This window comes from Chaetodon auriga, chromosome 21, assembly GCF_051107435.1.
Source record: "Chaetodon auriga isolate fChaAug3 chromosome 21, fChaAug3.hap1, whole genome shotgun sequence".
NCBI lineage: Eukaryota > Metazoa > Chordata > Actinopteri > Chaetodontiformes > Chaetodontidae > Chaetodon > Chaetodon auriga.
In genome coordinates, this window is record NC_135094.1 from 12,962,229 (window position 1) to 12,980,591 (window position 18,363).

The 18,363-nt window shown below is 42.8% G+C and overlaps 1 protein-coding gene across 1 annotated transcript; it reads left to right on the plus strand.

The window, feature by feature from the left end:
* The first annotated feature begins 1,920 nt into the window (after nucleotides 1-1,920).
* ankrd33ba (ankyrin repeat domain 33ba) lies at nucleotides 1,921-16,374 on the plus strand. The gene is made up of 6 exons (XM_076721628.1): nucleotides 1,921-2,760; nucleotides 11,945-12,074; nucleotides 12,412-12,552; nucleotides 13,123-13,264; nucleotides 13,881-14,079; nucleotides 14,833-16,374. The coding sequence occupies exons 1-6, from the start codon at nucleotides 2,305-2,307 to the stop codon at nucleotides 15,376-15,378; spliced, it is 1,614 nt and encodes a 537-aa protein (XP_076577743.1). The 5' UTR covers nucleotides 1,921-2,304; the 3' UTR covers nucleotides 15,379-16,374.
* The last annotated feature ends 1,989 nt before the right edge of the window (nucleotides 16,375-18,363 follow it).

Consider the following 18,363-nt stretch of genomic DNA (forward strand, 5'->3'; position numbering starts at 1 on the left):
TGTCTTAAGTCCGACATGGCTACATGTGCACAGAGAGTGAATGCATGTGCATCACAGTGAGTGCAACAAATAAGATGTTTCAAATGGTCATACGATAGTTTTCTACAATGTTGCACCATATGGGGATGTGGGATCAAGTCTAAAGCACGGTGAGCACTTTGAAGTCATAATGCAGCTGCCTAAACATCATATAACGCCAAGGAACACAAATCTGTACTGTGTAAAGTGCTTACCAGGCTACATGCAGTGTTTTCTATTACAATTTGCAACAAGCATCTCTTCTGCCATTTAAATTTACTCCACTTATTCAGTTGCATCCCCTGAAACATCAGTTTATTATCAAGCAATATTAACTCATTTCCTTTTTACGGGCAGTAAACTCGCCTTTATGACACCTTTATCCAGCTAACATTGCACCGAGCAGCACTGGAAATGCTGCTGGACACCCTCATGTCTTGCGTGTCATTTACACATTCACTCTAAGCCTAACTTCACCAGAGATCTTTTAGCCATTTTAACTGAAGATGGAGAGTTGTATTTTAGCCTTACCTTCTCTGGTGATTGTGTCTGTGGCTTGACCAGACAGGGAAACAGATATTTATCTCTGGAAGCGCTTACACTGACTGTCAAGCACACAGCAGCAGACTGATACCATAGAGATGGAAGAGCCACAGGAGAGCCGAGCTCTCAGCTGGGGGTAGATGAAGGTATAGCAATAATGGGTACACACTGGGATTGTTATGCACTTGGATTTTCCACAGCAGTTGATGTCAGCAAACTATTAATTACTGGAGAAAAAGGATCGTCTCTCTAAATCTGGCTGTGGCCTGTAATAATAATATAATGGCGCTGGAACATTTAGGCACACACTCTCATGTTGATGGATAGTCTATGCATCCAGTAACCACAAATTATGATGGTCTCTTCTCACTTTACCCTGTCTTTACTGATGCCTTTTCATGCATAATGAAAAAAACCATATACATAAAAGATATTTTGGGTAACATCAAAACAGGATGCAGTGGTCAAATGTGTACCCTACTGGTGTAAACCTCAAAGCCATGTCTTACCATATGCAGGGTATCTATAGTAATAGCAAGGCCCTCAGCTGCTACTGAACACAATGCACTGAGGCTGTTAGTAAAATAAATGATCTCAGAGTCATAGGCTACTATGTACCACAATCATTTACATAATGTTAATGGCTTAATTTGAACCTAACCTGCTTTATATTCGGTGAGCCCTTTTTGGTTGACAGTGAAGTGATAACTGACTCACAGGCTGACACTTAATGCAGTTTTTTCCCCGTGTGAGTTTTCATGAATCAGAAGTACCGTAAAGTCATACACAGGGGATTTTTTTTTTTTTTTTCTAAAAGGAGAAGAGCATAAGATTCTTATTGCTTTCAATATCAAGTGAAACCACAAACACTTGGCAAACTAAACCATTTGTCAGGCACAATACTGTAAGTATACAGAAGTGACTTTGACTTTTGCAGTGTTTGCCGTATTAACACATGGTGCTTAAAAAAAAACTGATAAGAACAGAGAGGGAACTCACACATAAACTGCCTGTTTCTACTTTAGTTTTACTGAAGGAGCATACAGTGTATGACTCAGACAAAATTTATTATATTTTGTTGTAATTTTTCATTCTTTTAAATCTCAATTTAAATTACCTACTAAAGCAAATATCATACATATAAATACGTGATTCCTCAAACTTAACCTCATATACCCCTGTATGAATATTCTAAGAACATTCATGTTTCAGTAACAGCAGAGCAGAATTAATCTCTTGTGTATGTGTGTGTATGTGTGTGTGTGCGAGAGAGAGAGAGAGGGAGAGAGAGAGAGAGGTCCCAGTCCCGTGTAATCGGATTAAGTGACTGTATGTTATCAGGCTGCTGTCTCTCTCCGCCCTACATGGGACGGTCGGTCGTGTGCGCAGCAGTTTTACTTTCTGCTTTAGCTCCACTTCAATTTGCTTTTTCCATTAATGTGCTCTGGAACCGGATAAGTGCGTCGGGTGCGCACTTCGTGAGGCGTTCACGGCTCAGATGGGCACAGCGTCAACAACTTCGAAGGTAACTGATGGGCAACTGCACGCGCAACATGCTCAAATAGTCCACGCCACGGGTCAGGGAGTTTGTATAATTTAGGCTCCAGTGGGCGATGTAAGAGACTCTTTGGGTACGGCAGTTTGGTTCAGCTCTTGTCTGCAGAGACAGCCAGTCCCATGCCAGCGCCCCGCGTGCCAGGCTGCACTCTACCCCGAGGACAGTGCCCTAGGCTCGGGGGTTAGATGGTGCTTATCACGGACGACAGGGATGGAGGAGGCGCTTCGTCTGTCCGGGTCAAACAGCTCCAGCAGCAGCAGCAGCAGCAAAAAGTCGGGGGGAACATCACCCAAGTCCACCCGACCATAGCTGAGGAGCCCCTGTCCAACTCTGACGAGGACTACCTGGGCTCGTGCGATGAGGAGGATGAAGACGACGACGACGGAGGGGAGGAAGACGATGATGAATTCGAAGAAGTTGACTTCGAGGACTTGGAAGATTGCCGGAGCATCGCGTCGGACGACTCCTTCTACCCGCCGGATGATGTGTTCGCGGACTCGGAGCGCACCCCGTCTCCGGAAAGCCCGCGGCCCCTCTCTTTTTTCCAGGCGTGCTGCACCAACAACGCGGCTATCGTCCGGATAATGATACGGCATGGAGTGAAGGAGGAGGAGGTCAAGGAGAAGGACAGGAATAACAGGGTACGGAGCACACAGTAGGAGCACTCTGAATAACCTCTTATTAACACTTTCTGTAGTCACACATCACTTGTAACAAACTAGAGTGAAGGACAAGGGTTTGTTGAATTTCTTGGAAGCCTACTGTTACAGCATTTATGGAAAAGTTACGGAGCAATGACTTTTTCAGGGGCACTTTTTGGGTATTAGTTGGCCACCACACACAGGCCCGTCTGCAGACAGCCTCCATCACCCGCCTGTCACTCTGTGCAACAGGTTCTGTGAAGAAGCTTCAGATTCAGTAGATGAAGGAAGTCTGAGCTTACTGCAGTGTCACACTTTCCAGGCCCATGTTGGCTATCACACAAACGCCTCTATAAGTCTTTAACTTAATTGCAATAATTAATTAATGAACTGATTAATAATCACTCAATGCGCAATCAAATATTTGATATTTTGATTTGTGACTTGGCTGGAAAATGCCAGATTTTTAAATCTCATACATGTTTTCATGTTTTCCTGTGACGGTTTATTTCTATAATGAGCTCACACCTTTATCCTGAGTCATTTTTCATTTTTCTGACAGGTCTCTGTGTTGACACACCTCAATTTTTGCAAGGGTGAGAAACCTCAGGCTCTATAAAAACACTGAAGTCTCTCATGGTTTGCAGAACACACAGTCCTGTGGCTGCCTGTGTGTGTGTGTGTGTGTGTGTGTGTGTGTGTGTGTGCGTGTGTGTGTGTGTGTTTGTGTGGTCATGCAGGCACATTTATGTGTATGTGAGTGCATCTGACTGCATTTTCTTATTTCTAGAGTTGGATTCAATTTGTGGGAGGCCATGGCTAAACACATTCTCTACCAATGAGATGATGGTATTAGTGTGTCTAAGGGCAGCCTTGCTAATGACCCAAGATGCATTTTAAAACCATAAATTCTACAATAGCCCTAACCCTGTTTGTGGAATTATTATAATATAAAAATTCCACAAACAAATTTAGATTTTTCACTAAATGTGATTTATGAAAGAGTTACTGCTTATTGCGTGCAATCAAAGCATGCGTCCCTTCACACCTTGTGTATCACTTCACGCCTGCCAAAGAACTGTAGCCCAGAGCGAAGAGATCAATCCACACAGATGGGACGTTGGACTACTTTTCATTGATCTGGACATTCTGCTTAATAGTAATCGAATTAGCTGGCAATGAGCCCTGTGCTGAACAGGAATCACGCGCCTTTTATCATGTATTATTGTGACAGTATTTGTGGGAGGTTAGTTTTTTTCCAATACAGAAACAGCACATCACTACCACTGGCAACTAAAGAGCTCTGGTAGAGAAGTCTGGAGTGCAGCGCCTTTGTCACAGGCAGCTAACCTATAGTTGCTGAGCAAGGGTGTGTTTTATTCTTCTAGCTTCACCACTGAACATTTCCCAGCTGGTCTGAGTTTTCATGCTACTGACCTTACGTCACAAATTTGCATCTCTAGCCTCGAGGCTACTCCCATTTCTCTGCGTCTCTTCTACTCTTTCACTTTTCTATATCTCTCTCACCACCTCTCCCTCTTTAATTCTCAGCATGTATGTAATTACTTATGAGGAAGAGTAGGAATGAAACCATTGGAACGTAAAGATTTCTCTGTAAGATACAGGGGATTCATTTGGTAAGCACCCCAAAACACAAGCTTGCATATAGTGTGTTTGTGTGGGTGTAGCCTCTCTGTGGTTGCATGCAGAACTAGGATGTGAGCTAGTGCGTTCGCCATTCATTTTGCCATGTCCTGCGACCTCACACACCCAGACACAATACAGGTTAGGAAACACATCCATCAGAAACACGTTTCTGTCTATCTGTTTAGCTCATTAGTGCGTGTGTGTGTGTGTGTTCAACATCCAAGCACAGATGTCAACATCCCGATATAGCAGACAGCTTGACAATGTGATGTGCGAGACAAAGAGGGACTACATACCAGGAAGAAACCACTGTGGCGGTCGTGTTAAATTATAGTTGAAGTTGATGGAAATATCGTGTTGTTGTCTGGCCGCACAGAAATAGTTCAAACGCGAATCCTTTTTACAGTTGAAGTGGATTAAACAGGTGGAATCAATAAGAATAGTTAATGTTAACACTGATGCACAGGCCGTTCAGGAAAGAGTAGGCTGTATTGATGTTTTGTAGACTGTGTTGAGAGCTAAATAAGCTCCGAGGGTGCATAAAAGAGGTTCAGTCATATTTACACACACAGAATTTGTTGCCTCTGATGATTGTGGTCTCCTTCAACAGAGAGGTCAGATGTCAGGGTCAGCTACACCAATGGCAGCACAGAAGCTGATAGGGATTTCTGTGCTGAAAGTTACTTCAGCGAGGTGGATATTTGCCAACATTAGAGATTAAACCTGAGGCTGTAGTTAATGGTAGTTCAATTAGTACATTCACCACATGCTCAGAAAAGGTTAAGTATTTAGGAAAAATAAGCTGTAAGACGTGTGTGGTCTGATATGATGTGGCAAACAGAAATGGTAGATTTTTGACTCAAAGTATCCACAAGGGACTGTTTGGTTTATAGCCAGCACTCAGTTACACCACATTAACATGGTCCAGAAATAGGTTTCATAATGAAATGATGGAAGAAAAACAAGTCCAACAGCCCAAAGCAACATTTGCTAAAAAAAAAAAAAAAAGAAAAAAAAAAGCGAGTGTGACATGACAGGAAAGAACAAATGTTTCAAAATGGATCTTTAGGAATGAAAAGGAAATTTGATAGACGCGAGCCATAGACCTGCAGTGGACAGTACAGGCATTTTTTGTAAATGTTCTAGTCGGCGATGAAGGCTCACTTAACAAAGTGAATGCTTTTTTCTTTTTCATAGATTATCAGTCGCATCCATTGTTTGAAATCCTGATCACAACAGAATTATCCAGACAAACACTTGTTGACATAAACAGACAGAGCACGTCCCGTGCTCCCTCTGGGAGAGACACTCCGTGCTTAAACTAAACACGGCCTGAATGCTGAATTCAATGACAAGCCATTATGTAGGTCATATTCAAGTAGGTGTATTTGATTTTCCGTCTATATGATTACGGCATAGTTATTATATTTGCTGTCCGTGTCAGAATCCCTATATTGTCAGTGCTGTGACTAATGGTTGATGGCTGGATGAGAGTTCAACAAACTAATGGCACTGTGCTGTGAAGAGGTGAACGCAGGTCAATAAACATCAGGGTCTCTTGTGAATGTTGACTGTTAGGAGATGTGTGTGTGTGTTAATGTCATGTATCAAATGTGTCAGTGTCCATAGGCCTCTGAACCTGTTTAGGACAGTGTCTCTCTCTCTCTCTCTCTCTCTCTCTCTCACACACACACACACACACACACACACACAGAATCCAATCAACTTAAATTAGGCCACCCTGCCTGACTCTCCCTCACACACACGCACACAAACATGCACACTCCTGCCCTAGAACACAATCAAATTTTCCAAATAGGGTGACATCAGGTGACAAGCAAGGACGTATACAGTACGTTTCAGAGACCAGACGACAAAGTCGACCGCAGAGTGTCAGACAGGCAGAAGAGTACAGCTGACCAACACGCGCATCGACCATCACACCAACAAACAGGCGGACTAAATGAGGTACAGGCGGTGAGAGACAGAAATCGGGCTCTGCAGATGGTAACAAGCATGATGCTGCTAGCAAGTATAGATGAGTGGAAAAATCAAAGAGACAGTCATACACATCTGATTTGATGCAGCCATGTGAACACTGCAGACAGAAAGATGGCTAACAGGGAGGCTATTGACAGAAACATGGCCCAGTGCATGTGTGTCAGTGTGTATGGTATGTGATTGAGGACGGGCTGGAGTGCATTTCCTGCACATGTGTGCACGTTCTTGAGCACAAAGATTTACTGTAAAATGCAAAACCGACATATTATACTTGGATTACGCAGACTGCAGAGGAACAGGTTATCTGCCATTCAGATGATTTGCAGGATTTATATTTAGAAAGAAAATTTGATTTATTGAGGAAGTCACATAGGGGAACTCACAAGGGAAGCAGGCGCTTGGTTACTCTCCCAGTGGAAGGCCAATTAGATATTATGGGGAGATTAAACAGGTTTCTACTTGTTTGGGATGCTGTCTTAGTTGTTATGCCTCCACGCCATCCCATCCCACTCTCATGAACTCGATAACTCAGAAGCACCTTGAGGGAATTTCTTCAGATTTGGAACAAACATTGACTTGGACTCAAAGATTTAGTGCTCAGAGATCAAACGTTACCGTGACCTGACAAAACACACAAATGTCTCATAGGATAAAATAATGAAGTGATAGCATTTTATATCTGAAAGGTCAAAGGTCAACTTCACTGTAAAATAAAACAAAGATGCTTTATAACAAGAGTTCCCAGTTAAGATGCACCAGTGGTATGAAATTGTATACACTTCCTGTCTCCTAAGTGAGTCCAGTGTTCACTGCAGTGACTATAGGGTCAAAGAATCTGTCCTAATCTGCGTTCACGTTGTCTCCTAAGTGGGCAGGTGAGTGGCAACACCCACATGATCCAGATACAGGAAATGACTTGTAAGTGTGGTGTCTCTCGTCTCTGAATCGTCTCTGATCATAATGTTCAGCAACAGCATTTTTCTGGCCGTTCTTCAACACCATAACTCAGGAACAGATGGGGACATTGTGGCCATATTTCACATGTGGTCAGATACTGAACTATTGACACTAATCGTGAGTGTCCACCTTGAGACTGTGCTGAATATATAGATTTTTTTGTGCTGCCAGGTTGAAGCATCCGCGCTTTCCAATCTGTAGCTTCTTTGCAGCAGCATCCATATTTGAAGGATTGTAGTCCACCAAAAGCTCACTGGTTTTGCTGATATTGAGTTTCAGGTGGTTGTCGTTGCACCATGTGATGAGGCTCTGTATCAGTCCTCTGTGCTCCTCAGCAAAAAATAGTCTCTAAGTGAAGACAGCATGTTTCTCACTGGAAATGATTCACTGGAATCATACAAATATAGCGATAACTTCCTTTTCACCAAAAAATACACTTAATACCTTTCATTAAATCCCTGCAAAGTCTTCACTACGTACATGATATGAGTCTGGACAGACATGGACTTAAACTGCAACTTGACTGGCTGGAAAGGGTCGCACTGGGTATTGTGTTGTCCTCATTGGAGCCAATTATTACAGCATTCTTACATTAACTGTAGATACACAGTTCGGTCTCTCTGCCTCCCCCACGCTCTCTCTCTCTCTCTCTCTCTCTCTCTCTCTCTCTCTCTCTCTCTGTGTCAGACTGATACGGCTAAGCCTTTCTATTCCTGGCTCTGGATATTCCTCAGATTACTTTGTGAGTGTATGTGTTTGTGTCTTTGTCTGTGGGTCTGTGTGTGTCTGTCTACAGGGGCTAATAATAAGTTGACCAGAATTTGTGTGTATCTGTGTGTGTGTGTGTGTGTGTGTGTGTGTGTGTGTGTGTGTCAGAGTGCATCAAGACCCATTCACCTTGACTGCAAATGCAAGCTAAAGTTCTACTACAATTCCTTTTGGCTAAGGAATCTATAGGCAAGTGTTTTTGGTTCTAATTAATGAAGCTGGTACTTAAATTACTCTATGAGGCACAAAAAATTAGTTTGTTATATCACTTCAATTGCAACAACCGAACAGGCAGAGATCAGGGTAAACTGGTCTTGCGGTCAGTGAATATTGTAGTTCTCAACACATGACGGGTTTGAACTGTTGTGTGCAGTAGCTTTGCAGTGGCACTGACCAGGTTTTCTATGTTATACTTCACATTCTATCATAAAAGAAAAGGCGTGCATTAAGTTTAGGTGTAAAAAGCACATTTTATGACGGCAGCTCCAATCCAGTGTGATGAAACAGACAAGATTACAGTCAGAGGAGGACATAAGTCCACATCCATCACCATCACGCGATGAAAAGCTTTAAAATTGCTGTAGTCTACATCTTCATTTGGCCTATATACAAAATACATAATCCTCCAAAAAGTATCGGTGAGGATTTGAATCTCCGTCATGCTCAGCGTCTCACTTTACATTTTGCCCCGTCTCTATCTTGCAAGCATGCAGTGCACACACTCATCCATCCATGGAAGTACCTCTCTTGATTGTTTCAGGGTTGTTGAGCGGCCTGGTGATGTTATTTTTAGCCCTTTAGCTTCAGAGTTAGCCATTGAGTGGATAATATTGTGTAGCACATGATTGCCTTTTCTGGATTCATGTTTGTCTCTGCAGTCGTGTGCTTGTGAGTGCATTTCGCTGGTGCTCTTCTCTCTGATTCTTCAGTCACCAACATTGCCAGCAGCCACCGGTAAAGAGCATCAGAGCCCAGTAGATGTAACAAACGTTCTTGCGTGTATGATAGGGACATGCTGTATAAAAAAACTAGAGCCTGGGAGGAAAAAAAAAAAGAGAAAAAGAAGTTAAATGCTGGTGTATTTGTGTGTGAGAAAGGTTCACAGAGAAAATAGGACATTGTCAGACGACTGAGATTGCTCCAGACATGCTGCGGGGCATGCTGCTAAAGTACATCACAGCAAGGCTGGAGGGATGCCAAGAATGTGTATGCGTGTGTGTGTGTGTGTGTGTGTGTGTGAGAGAGAGAGAATAAGAGAACGACATAGACAAGCTCCACATGCATGTGTCTAACCAGATAGAGCTATCTGGAGCTGTGCCAGTGTGAGTGAACTCCTTCCAGACAATCCACCAGTTGCTCCACAGGAGCACCTTTCCCCCTTAAAACTCTCTGGGCTCACAATACCACCGTGACTCCATACCCAGCTGGCTGACAGCCTGGTTTGTCTTAATCAAAAGTTTAAGTTCAGTTTGTCTCCCAGGTGAGAAAACAGATTGTGCACGTACTGTAAATGCTGCTCGTTTCACCTGAGCCCGCACTGAGGACTAAACCAAAAGAAGGGGACTGGTTGCATGTTGATGATGCTTGTGTATTCTTGATGCTGGCTAAATACAGAATCACCGAAACACTCTGCAACCTGATAAATGTGTGTAAGATCGATGTACTTAAGTGCATGAGCTTTCATACTTGACTTTGACTTGAGTGGTGATATTGTTTAGAATTCATTATGTGGAGAGGCTCATATAATTCTATCCTTTCGCACACCCTGTCAGTATCATGTCTGTGTGTGTGTGTGTGGGTAGTAGGTAGATGCGGGGGTGGCTGGCACAAACTTTGGTTTTCTATCCACCTCCAGGCCCTCTCTGTACCAGTCTCCATTATTGTATTTATTCATTTCAGCGAGAGAGAACTTTTGATCACATCCACACCAGAGTTGGAGAGAATAATTTAGCGCAGTAACGCAGTGTGCCGTGGAACCAAGACTAAAAACGTATTGTGCCAAGAGGAGCAAAGCATCAAGTAGATTTTATGAGCACTCTGATGAAAAGAACATCATGTCACAGCAGCAGGTTCACAAAACAGCTCTACTCACAGAATATCATATTTGGTTGAAATTGCAACAATTTACCCAAACTCTATGAAACTTTACTCTTTACTCTACTTTACTCTAAGTTTGAATTGAGTCAGATTGTTAAGCCTTACTCTATAATAAAGTATACGCATGTACATTATATACAAAAAGAGTATAAAAATAATATTGCCTTGAGAAGAAGATATGGATAATAAAATACAGTGTTTTGTACCATTGCACAGTAGAAAATATATAAGCACAGTAAAGAAAAATATGTAATATTGTACAAGATATGTGCACAGGTGGAGATGGCACAGGTCTGACATTCACATGGCATTAAATATAAGAGTAATGGTGTCTTCTGTTTTAATCAGCAGGTCTGTGCATATTTAACAAAAGACATGTACTTTCAGCAAGCCTCCTACTTTGAGGTGATGCACAGTATGACTCAGCCAGCTGACTGGCTTTTATCACTCTCTGTTTTAGCAAAGTTGGTTCAATCTCAAGCAGTGCATTCACTGGAAAATGAAACTTACACGAAGAGGTATAAGCGCATTGGGGAAACACAAGGTCTAAATTAAAATGCCTGCACTATGTCTTGATGACTCTCAGCAGGCACCTGAAGCAGAATACATAAATGTTTGTCTTGGTGCTGATGTCTGCGTGTTTTGACATGGAGTAGGTCTGACTGGTTGACCTTTCCAGCACACCTGGCTTTAATAAAGAACTAATGAAGAGTCCCTGTTGGGTCTGCCAACGCTTGCCAATTAATAGGTCGTTAAGAACAACACATTGTTGTTTGTCTGACTGCGCTGCAAATTCAATTCAATTTTTCCGACGGCTCCGGCTTCTGAGGTTACGCTTGCGAGCCTGTGTATGCGTTATTTTGTTTTGCTTTGTTTTGTCATCTTTTGCATGGAGGTGAAACACAGTCATTTGCAGATTCAAATGCAGTACGTTTATGCTTCTGCTGTCAAAAGTCATCTTGAAACCAGATTAATATTTTAATATATTGACTACTTTGAGAAAATCCAAGCATCAGCATTTATCCACCGGTGCTCTGACCCATCTAGTGAGAGACTTTCTGACAGCAACAGTTCATGTATAAATGTATAAATGCATAAGTACACCATGTATATAATATGCCAGCTGAGAACTCTGTGTTCCTGCTGCTCGCAGCTCTCTTCTCTGGTGGTAAACTTGTTTGTCTTGGCTGATGAAGTGCGCACCTTCCGGAAAGCACCCAACATTTCCAGGAGTTTTCCAAGACTCACACACTAGCAGACTAACATTTACACAGATACACACACACACACACACACACACACATAAAAGGGTTCCTGTTCTGGCATGAACACACACAGGCGCGCGAACACGCACACACATCAGCGCACAGCGACATCAGACGGGGAGACAGCTTCTTTTTCCACTGAGTTCAAGTCGGTTCAGTTGTCAATGAAAAGACAACAGTTGTCACATTTATTCAAGGGAATTAGTTTTGAAAGATGCACAAAGATGTCCTGGTCTCGTGGATTCCTACTGACACCGGCTGCCGTAATCGCATTTTTCTTCGTACTACTTCCTCTCTGTCAGCACTTTACTGCAGTTTTACTTCATCTCCTTTGGCGAGTTTGTGTTCCTGAACATTTTTGCTGATTCCACCCTTAAGCCTCTCTCCCTTTCCCTCGTCTTTTAACTCCTCCGCCTCTATCTCCTCTCCTGTCGCTTTTTTTTTCTCAGATAGGGCTGTTGGTTGCATGTTACCAAGGTTACGTGGACGTGGTCATAGCGCTGTCTCAGTGTCCGTTTCTGGATGTCAACTGGCAGGACAGTGAGGGGAACACAGCTCTCATCACTGCCGCTCAAGCAGGTAACACACACACACACACAAATGCACACAGTTGTGTATCAGACAGTGGGTTTGTAACATACAAACACACACACACTGACAGGCTGGTTCACAGTACTGTTGAACATGTGCACACTGATACAAATACACACACTCAGGCAGTTTGACATGAATGCTGACACAGAAGAACACACAGCATAAAAAGCATAAAAACACAAGTCTGCATCGCATTCATAGAAGTGATGCGTGTGTGGAAGCAAATAAGGACCAGCAGTGTCGTGTCCAAAATATGACAAGTGTGTATGTGACTGTGCATTGTGACCTACAGTCACTTCTGTCCGTCCCTCTGTTCTTCAAGGCCACATAACAATCACCAACTATCTGCTCAACTACTACTCTGGGCTGGACATCGAGAGGAGGAACTGCCACGGCTTCACCGCTCTGATGAAAGCCGCCATGCAGGGCAGGGTGGAATGCGTGCGCGCGCTCATGATGGCAGGTGAGGAAAATGACACCTAACGGCCAAACCTCTAAAGCTCCGCCCCCCAGCCCTGGGGGCCCCCGGCCCGGGTCGGCAAAGCCTCACAGTGGCTCGCTAAGATGTCTGCATTTTACAAATTACCTGCATTTTTTAGGTGAAAGATTTTACTGATTACAGTCGCAAAAGATGTTGTTTATTCTGCCATTATTGTGCCATCGGGGCAGCTCAGAAAACTATGAACAGATTTTCAGAAAATTAGTGGACAGATGGACAATTTGAATAAGTTTTGGCTGTGATTCAGATTTGTGTTATTAGACGACTATTTCCTTTTTAGCCATAACTATGGAACTAATGAAGAGATTTGATACCAAATTATCAAGACGGGCCTCATTATCAGGATGTAATGATGGGAATGATGGATTAATTTGTCAACATGTTTATTTTGGCGTTGTGAGCACTTACATCTGTCATCTGGGCCTGGTACATGTAACTCTTTCTACCTCCACCTTCTGATCTTTTAACCCACATCTCTGCGTATCCACCTTCTGCTACACCCTTTCATTGACATGTTTAACCTTCTTCTTCCAGGAGCTGCCCTGAACGCCAGGGACTTTGGCCGCCATTTGACTGCGAGGGAGTGGGCTTTATTTACGGGCCGTTATGAAACTGCCTGGGTGATGACACGCCTGATGGAACGGCCCTGCCCCCGCCAGTACTGTGATACATACAGGTAAACCGTAGCCGTGTCTCTGTATGTCTGTGTGTCATGGCCAATGTCTCATATGCCAACATCTGAAGAAGTGATGCATTTCATCACTGCAGTGCAAGGCAGGCAGATTTTAATGTATAAAGAAAATATTACAGTCTCGATTTCAGGGGAACTGCAATTTTTATGGAAATTAGAGAGGTGTTACCTTGTTTACACTTCAATTATGTTGCAAAAAAAGTGTTACGATGCACCTTTTTGCCTCGAGGTGCTGAGTTACTTTTCTCTAATTCTTCACTCGAGCTTCTCCACAACTCAGCATCTTGATTCTGTCTCAAGAACACAGTCTATCCCTGCCAGCTGGCTTTGTAGAAATAATCCTGACTAGCATTCGAGCTATGTGGTTACGCACAAGTCATCAGTGTTTTCTGCGCAGGTCTTTCCTGAAAATGTTTGGATTCATGTTTGTTTTCGGCTGTTGGCTGCTAGATACAGAGATTTAGACATGCCACACAGTAAAATATATGGAGCGTCACTGCAAGTGAAGAAGTAGTCCTGAGAGAGGCGATGACTGACTTTATGACGTTGCAGAGGAAAATTGACAGTGTGCGGTGAATTTATATCAAATTTGCTCTCCCAGTCTAGAGTGGCCTCCACTTGCATCACTGGTAGCCAAAGCCCAGGAGCCCCGTGGCTGTCTGAAGCGCCTGTCGGACACTGTCCGGACCGTCTTCAACATCGCCAATGTCACCAACCCCGAGGATGAAGGTGTCATCGACCACATGGTCTCGATTACCACCGCCATGAGCAGCCCTTTCATTGCAGTGGCATGTCATACAGTGAGTAATTAAGCTCCAATCAGCGTTAAACGGCAATTGAACAAACTCCACGGGATCCAAGAACACATGTACCCCAACGCTCATGTCCGTCTCTTACTCCCTCACACCAACAAGCCTGCTGCATATCTAAGATGAGAAAAGGTGAAGTAATTAACATACAGGTGACGCCTCTTTGTGATAAGGAAGGATTTTTTAAAGTCTATAAAGTTGCTCTCCTCTGCATTATTCCTGGTGGCGTCTGCACATACTCAGCGTAGTTGGAGATACCGGAGCTTATTTTCTTATCTTCTGATGGAGCCAAACATTCTCGTTCAGCGTGCAAATCACCTTCCGCAGACTTGAAATTTGACGAAACAGTCGATAATTGTGTGCTTTTGCATGCGAATTACTTCTGATTTTGTTTTTGTCAAGTCGTAGGATGAAACAGTTCTATCACTGCTGTTTCATAGAATCAGTGTGCAAATAAACTATTAATAATATTGTGGTAATAATGCCATTAAAGGATAAATCTGCTGCTAATGTATCTTTAATTTTATCAACAAATTCTCTGCATTTTCATGGGATTTATTCAGAATAATTAGAGGATATAATTAACAGCAGCCTTATCTGATAAGCAGGTTATTCATGCAAGATTACCAGTAACTGCAGTACACTGCTAAAGCACTGCTTTGTGTTCATTAAGCAGCCAGAATTGTACAACCCCGAAACTTCTGATATTACAATTAGTAATTCCATCCTATTCATATTGTTCAGGTGTGTCCTGACAGCCCCCCAAGTGTGGGCAAACGGCGCCATGCAGTTCCTGAGATCATCCGCCAGCAGCGCGCCAAAGAGCTCCGCTCTGTCAACCCTGACAGGATGGACAGCCATCTCAAACTCTTCCAGAACTCCCGGGTCACACTGGTGGCCAAGAACTCAGCAGACCGCCGGGCCAGCCTTCAGGCCCAGAGCCTGGTGCCTCGACACAGGAGCTCCAGCCAGGGCATGGTGACTTATAACGAAGCCCTAGAGCTGCGGAGAACCAGCCTGCTGCCCATGCACATGGTGCTGAGGAGGAGCAGCGTCAGGCCGGGGTTCAGCATCCCCAAAGTGAGGGTGTCCAAGGCCCCCCCGTCCACTTATGAACCAGAAAAGATTCGGAGGAAGAGCACCGCCAAAGACGGGGGGGGGCACCTGCTGCAGATCCCAAAGTGGCGGTACAAGGAGTTAAAAGAAGAACGGAGGAAAGCTGAGGAGGCTGAGAGGAGGAGGCTGGAGGCTATAACCAAGAGACACCTTGCTGCCGGGAAAAGGAAATAATATCATTGCCTAAGAGGTTGTCATGTACACTATCCCAAAAAGAGACGAAGTCTGGCGAGACCATTGATTTTGATAGATTTTTTTTTTTTGTTTTCATGTGCTCAGGGTGAGTGTAAAATTACCAACAGTGTTCCTGAAAGAGGTCTGAAGACTGAAGGTTGCTGTTGCTGGTTGGCCTCGGAAAAATGGCTGCCAGAGCATTGACAGAAGTGCGCGATGCTCAGTGTCCTTTACGATGTCATACAGTGAATACCCAGGGGATTTGATACTTGAAATGTTTGTAGCTAACTTATTTTTTAATATTTATTGCTTTTTTTTTATGGATGGCCAAGTCTACTGTATAGTTTGTTACGCTTTGGGTGCTCAGTACAGTGGTGTTTCTGTAGGGTGTCACACTGTGTTGGAGCAGAAGACACTAATTAACACACACATTTTTTGGGATTGTAAGCAGATGTGTTCATTTTTCTGCCTAAAAAAATGAAGAAATTTATTAAAGATGTTATGGAATAATATCTTTATAATAATTCAATGGAGAATACTAATGGGCATGTCATATTGACTTAGAATGCTAAACATAAGCTCACATAGAATATTAATGGCATTTGACAGCAGTGATTTTAGATGCTTTTTGTTTTGCTTTGTAATGATGAACCCACGAATGTATTTCGCATATATATTTTATATTAGAGATTTTAATGTTTTTTGATGACAAACGTTTAATTTTTTTATTCAACACGGACTTTTTCACATACCGATATATAAACCAGTCTGTTTTCTAGTCTTAATGTTGGAGAGCGAGACTGAAATGCAGAGCACTACTGTGACGCGACGCTTAAATGAGAAAATTCAAAGGCTCCTGATGTTTACATTGCAAAACCACATTGACGCTGGTTATAATAGAGATAAACTAACATGCAATGAATGAGGCTGTCAGACGTGTGAGTTTGGTGTTACAGGGTGTGGATGACGTGGACGAAATAAAACACTTCTTGCTAACGGTGACTGTGATTGTGATTGAGCCAAACGTCGCTGTTACAATTTCAGGCTTCGGCCGTGATGTGTTGGGAACTAAATGAGAAAATGATGGGATTTTTTTCTTTTTGCACTTCTCCTCGATTTTCACAAATAAGTTAGCGTTAGGGGTGAGCCTCGATCAATGTGACAGTACTAGTCGAATTGGAAGTGATAATCCCTAACATATGGCCCCCTCTGATAAAGACGGCCAACCCATTATGGAACAATAGGGTCAGCTCCCTGTTTTAACATTAGAACAGTGAAAATAATGGGCCAAAAAATAGCCGTGAGTTTAAACACACAGAGCCACGGGGAGAGCAGTGATATAACATTGTCGGGATTTTTTTGAGAGCACAATTTCACGGTCGTAGCTCCTCGTGGCGATTGCAGCTTAAGTGCCATCCAAGAGTGTGTGTCTAATATACATGGTGATGACTTGCTACGGGGTTACAAGGGTATTGCACAGCCAAATCATTTCTTCAAATAAACTTCATTGACTTCAGAGTGGCAATCTGCTTAGATACTGCCCAGAGGAAGTCATTTGAACATGACAAAAGAGGAGCAAACCGAACATTTACTGAACTCTGCACTTAGCGAACTCTAAGTGGTTGCAGGATTAACATATTTAACATTAACATAAGGAAATGTTTCATATGAAAATGGATTTTTGCTGGCAATGCGGTCTCATGGCCAGCTATGTCTGCTGTGTGCAGTGTCTCCTCGGTCAGTATGCAGCATTTTCATACAGTATTTCCGAAACTGGTGAAAAGTTCCTTTGGAATACAGATGCTTACGTTTATGACAGGCTGTTGAATTCTGGTAGTATTTGTGCATAATGTGTTTGTGTTTTGTTCGTCTATTCAAAGTTCACACATACGGAGTGTGGGGGGAATGAACTGCATGAGTCTGTTGTGTGCATGGGAGGGAGACAAAACCTATTAGCCCTGAATGCATCAGTTAATATTTAGGTCATGGTTGTAGCTCAAACAGCTGTTGGCTTAGATTGTAACCTGAGATTATGAAGCGCCACAGGCTTGGTCAGCAATTCCCCCGACTGCCCCCCTCCCCCCTCCCCGACCCAAATCCCTCATAGAAATTCTGAAATGGCCAAATATACAGGCCGCTGTCCACTCATAGTGTGACAGCTATTATGTCATGCTGTGATGCTAGATGCTGGGATTTAGACAGGATGACCTGATTCCAGATCAGCACTCCCTGGGTGCCTCTGTCAAACTTGTGAACTTGAGGGGAATCCTTACTTGGGGCCCTCTGCTGGCTGGTTTTGGTACAACACTTAAAGATTTCTGCATGCTAGATGGAGAAAAATTCGCATGGTGCAGGTTTATGAATATCATGATAATCCTCAACTAGACAGATGAGACATTTTGACTGACTTGCATTACTGAATACAGCAATAATTTTGTCGCTGGTGACACCCTTGATATGTCTTTATTACTTTCAATAGAGAATAATAATGAAATAATATGTAAGAACATCATTTAACAAGTCTTAGATTATTGCTGCTTCTTTACATGCTCTTTGATTAAAAAGTCACACCTTTATTTTAGCATAAATGATTACAATTAGCGATGATGATGTGATGTGTCACATGTGGGTTTTTCAGATTAACAGGTAATATTGCATCCTGTTATAGGATGTGACAGCCATTACACTGTTAATTATTTTTAAATATGTGCTATATGTGCTGTGAAATGAGCAAAAAGGAACATGAAACAATATCTGTGTGGCTGAATACACAGTAGAGGGAAGTTAAAAAATAACCATAGTTGATTGATTTATTTCATTTCTCTCTAGCAAATTTATCAGTAGCGAACCACATCTGAAGCTTTATTTATAAAGAATACATGCCCCAAAACATGATCCTTATGGTCACGATAAATTTCCCCATTTTTTTTCTCCAATTTAGCAAGAACTAAATGGAATCTATCCCAGTGCTCAGGGTAGGGCAGC

What these genes read in the sequence shown, in the direction of transcription:
- ankrd33ba (XM_076721628.1), top strand. Translation starts at nt 2,305, where the DNA reads ATGGTGCTTATCACGGACGACAGGGATGGAGGAGGCGCTTCGTCTGTC. An exon ending in CATCACTGCCGCTCAAGCAG is followed by an intron (nt 12,075 to 12,411) that starts GTAACACACACA and finishes CTGTTCTTCAAG; the next exon opens with GCCACATAACAATCACCAAC. An exon ending in GCGCGCGCTCATGATGGCAG is followed by an intron (nt 12,553 to 13,122) that starts GTGAGGAAAATG and finishes TTCTTCTTCCAG; the next exon opens with GAGCTGCCCTGAACGCCAGG.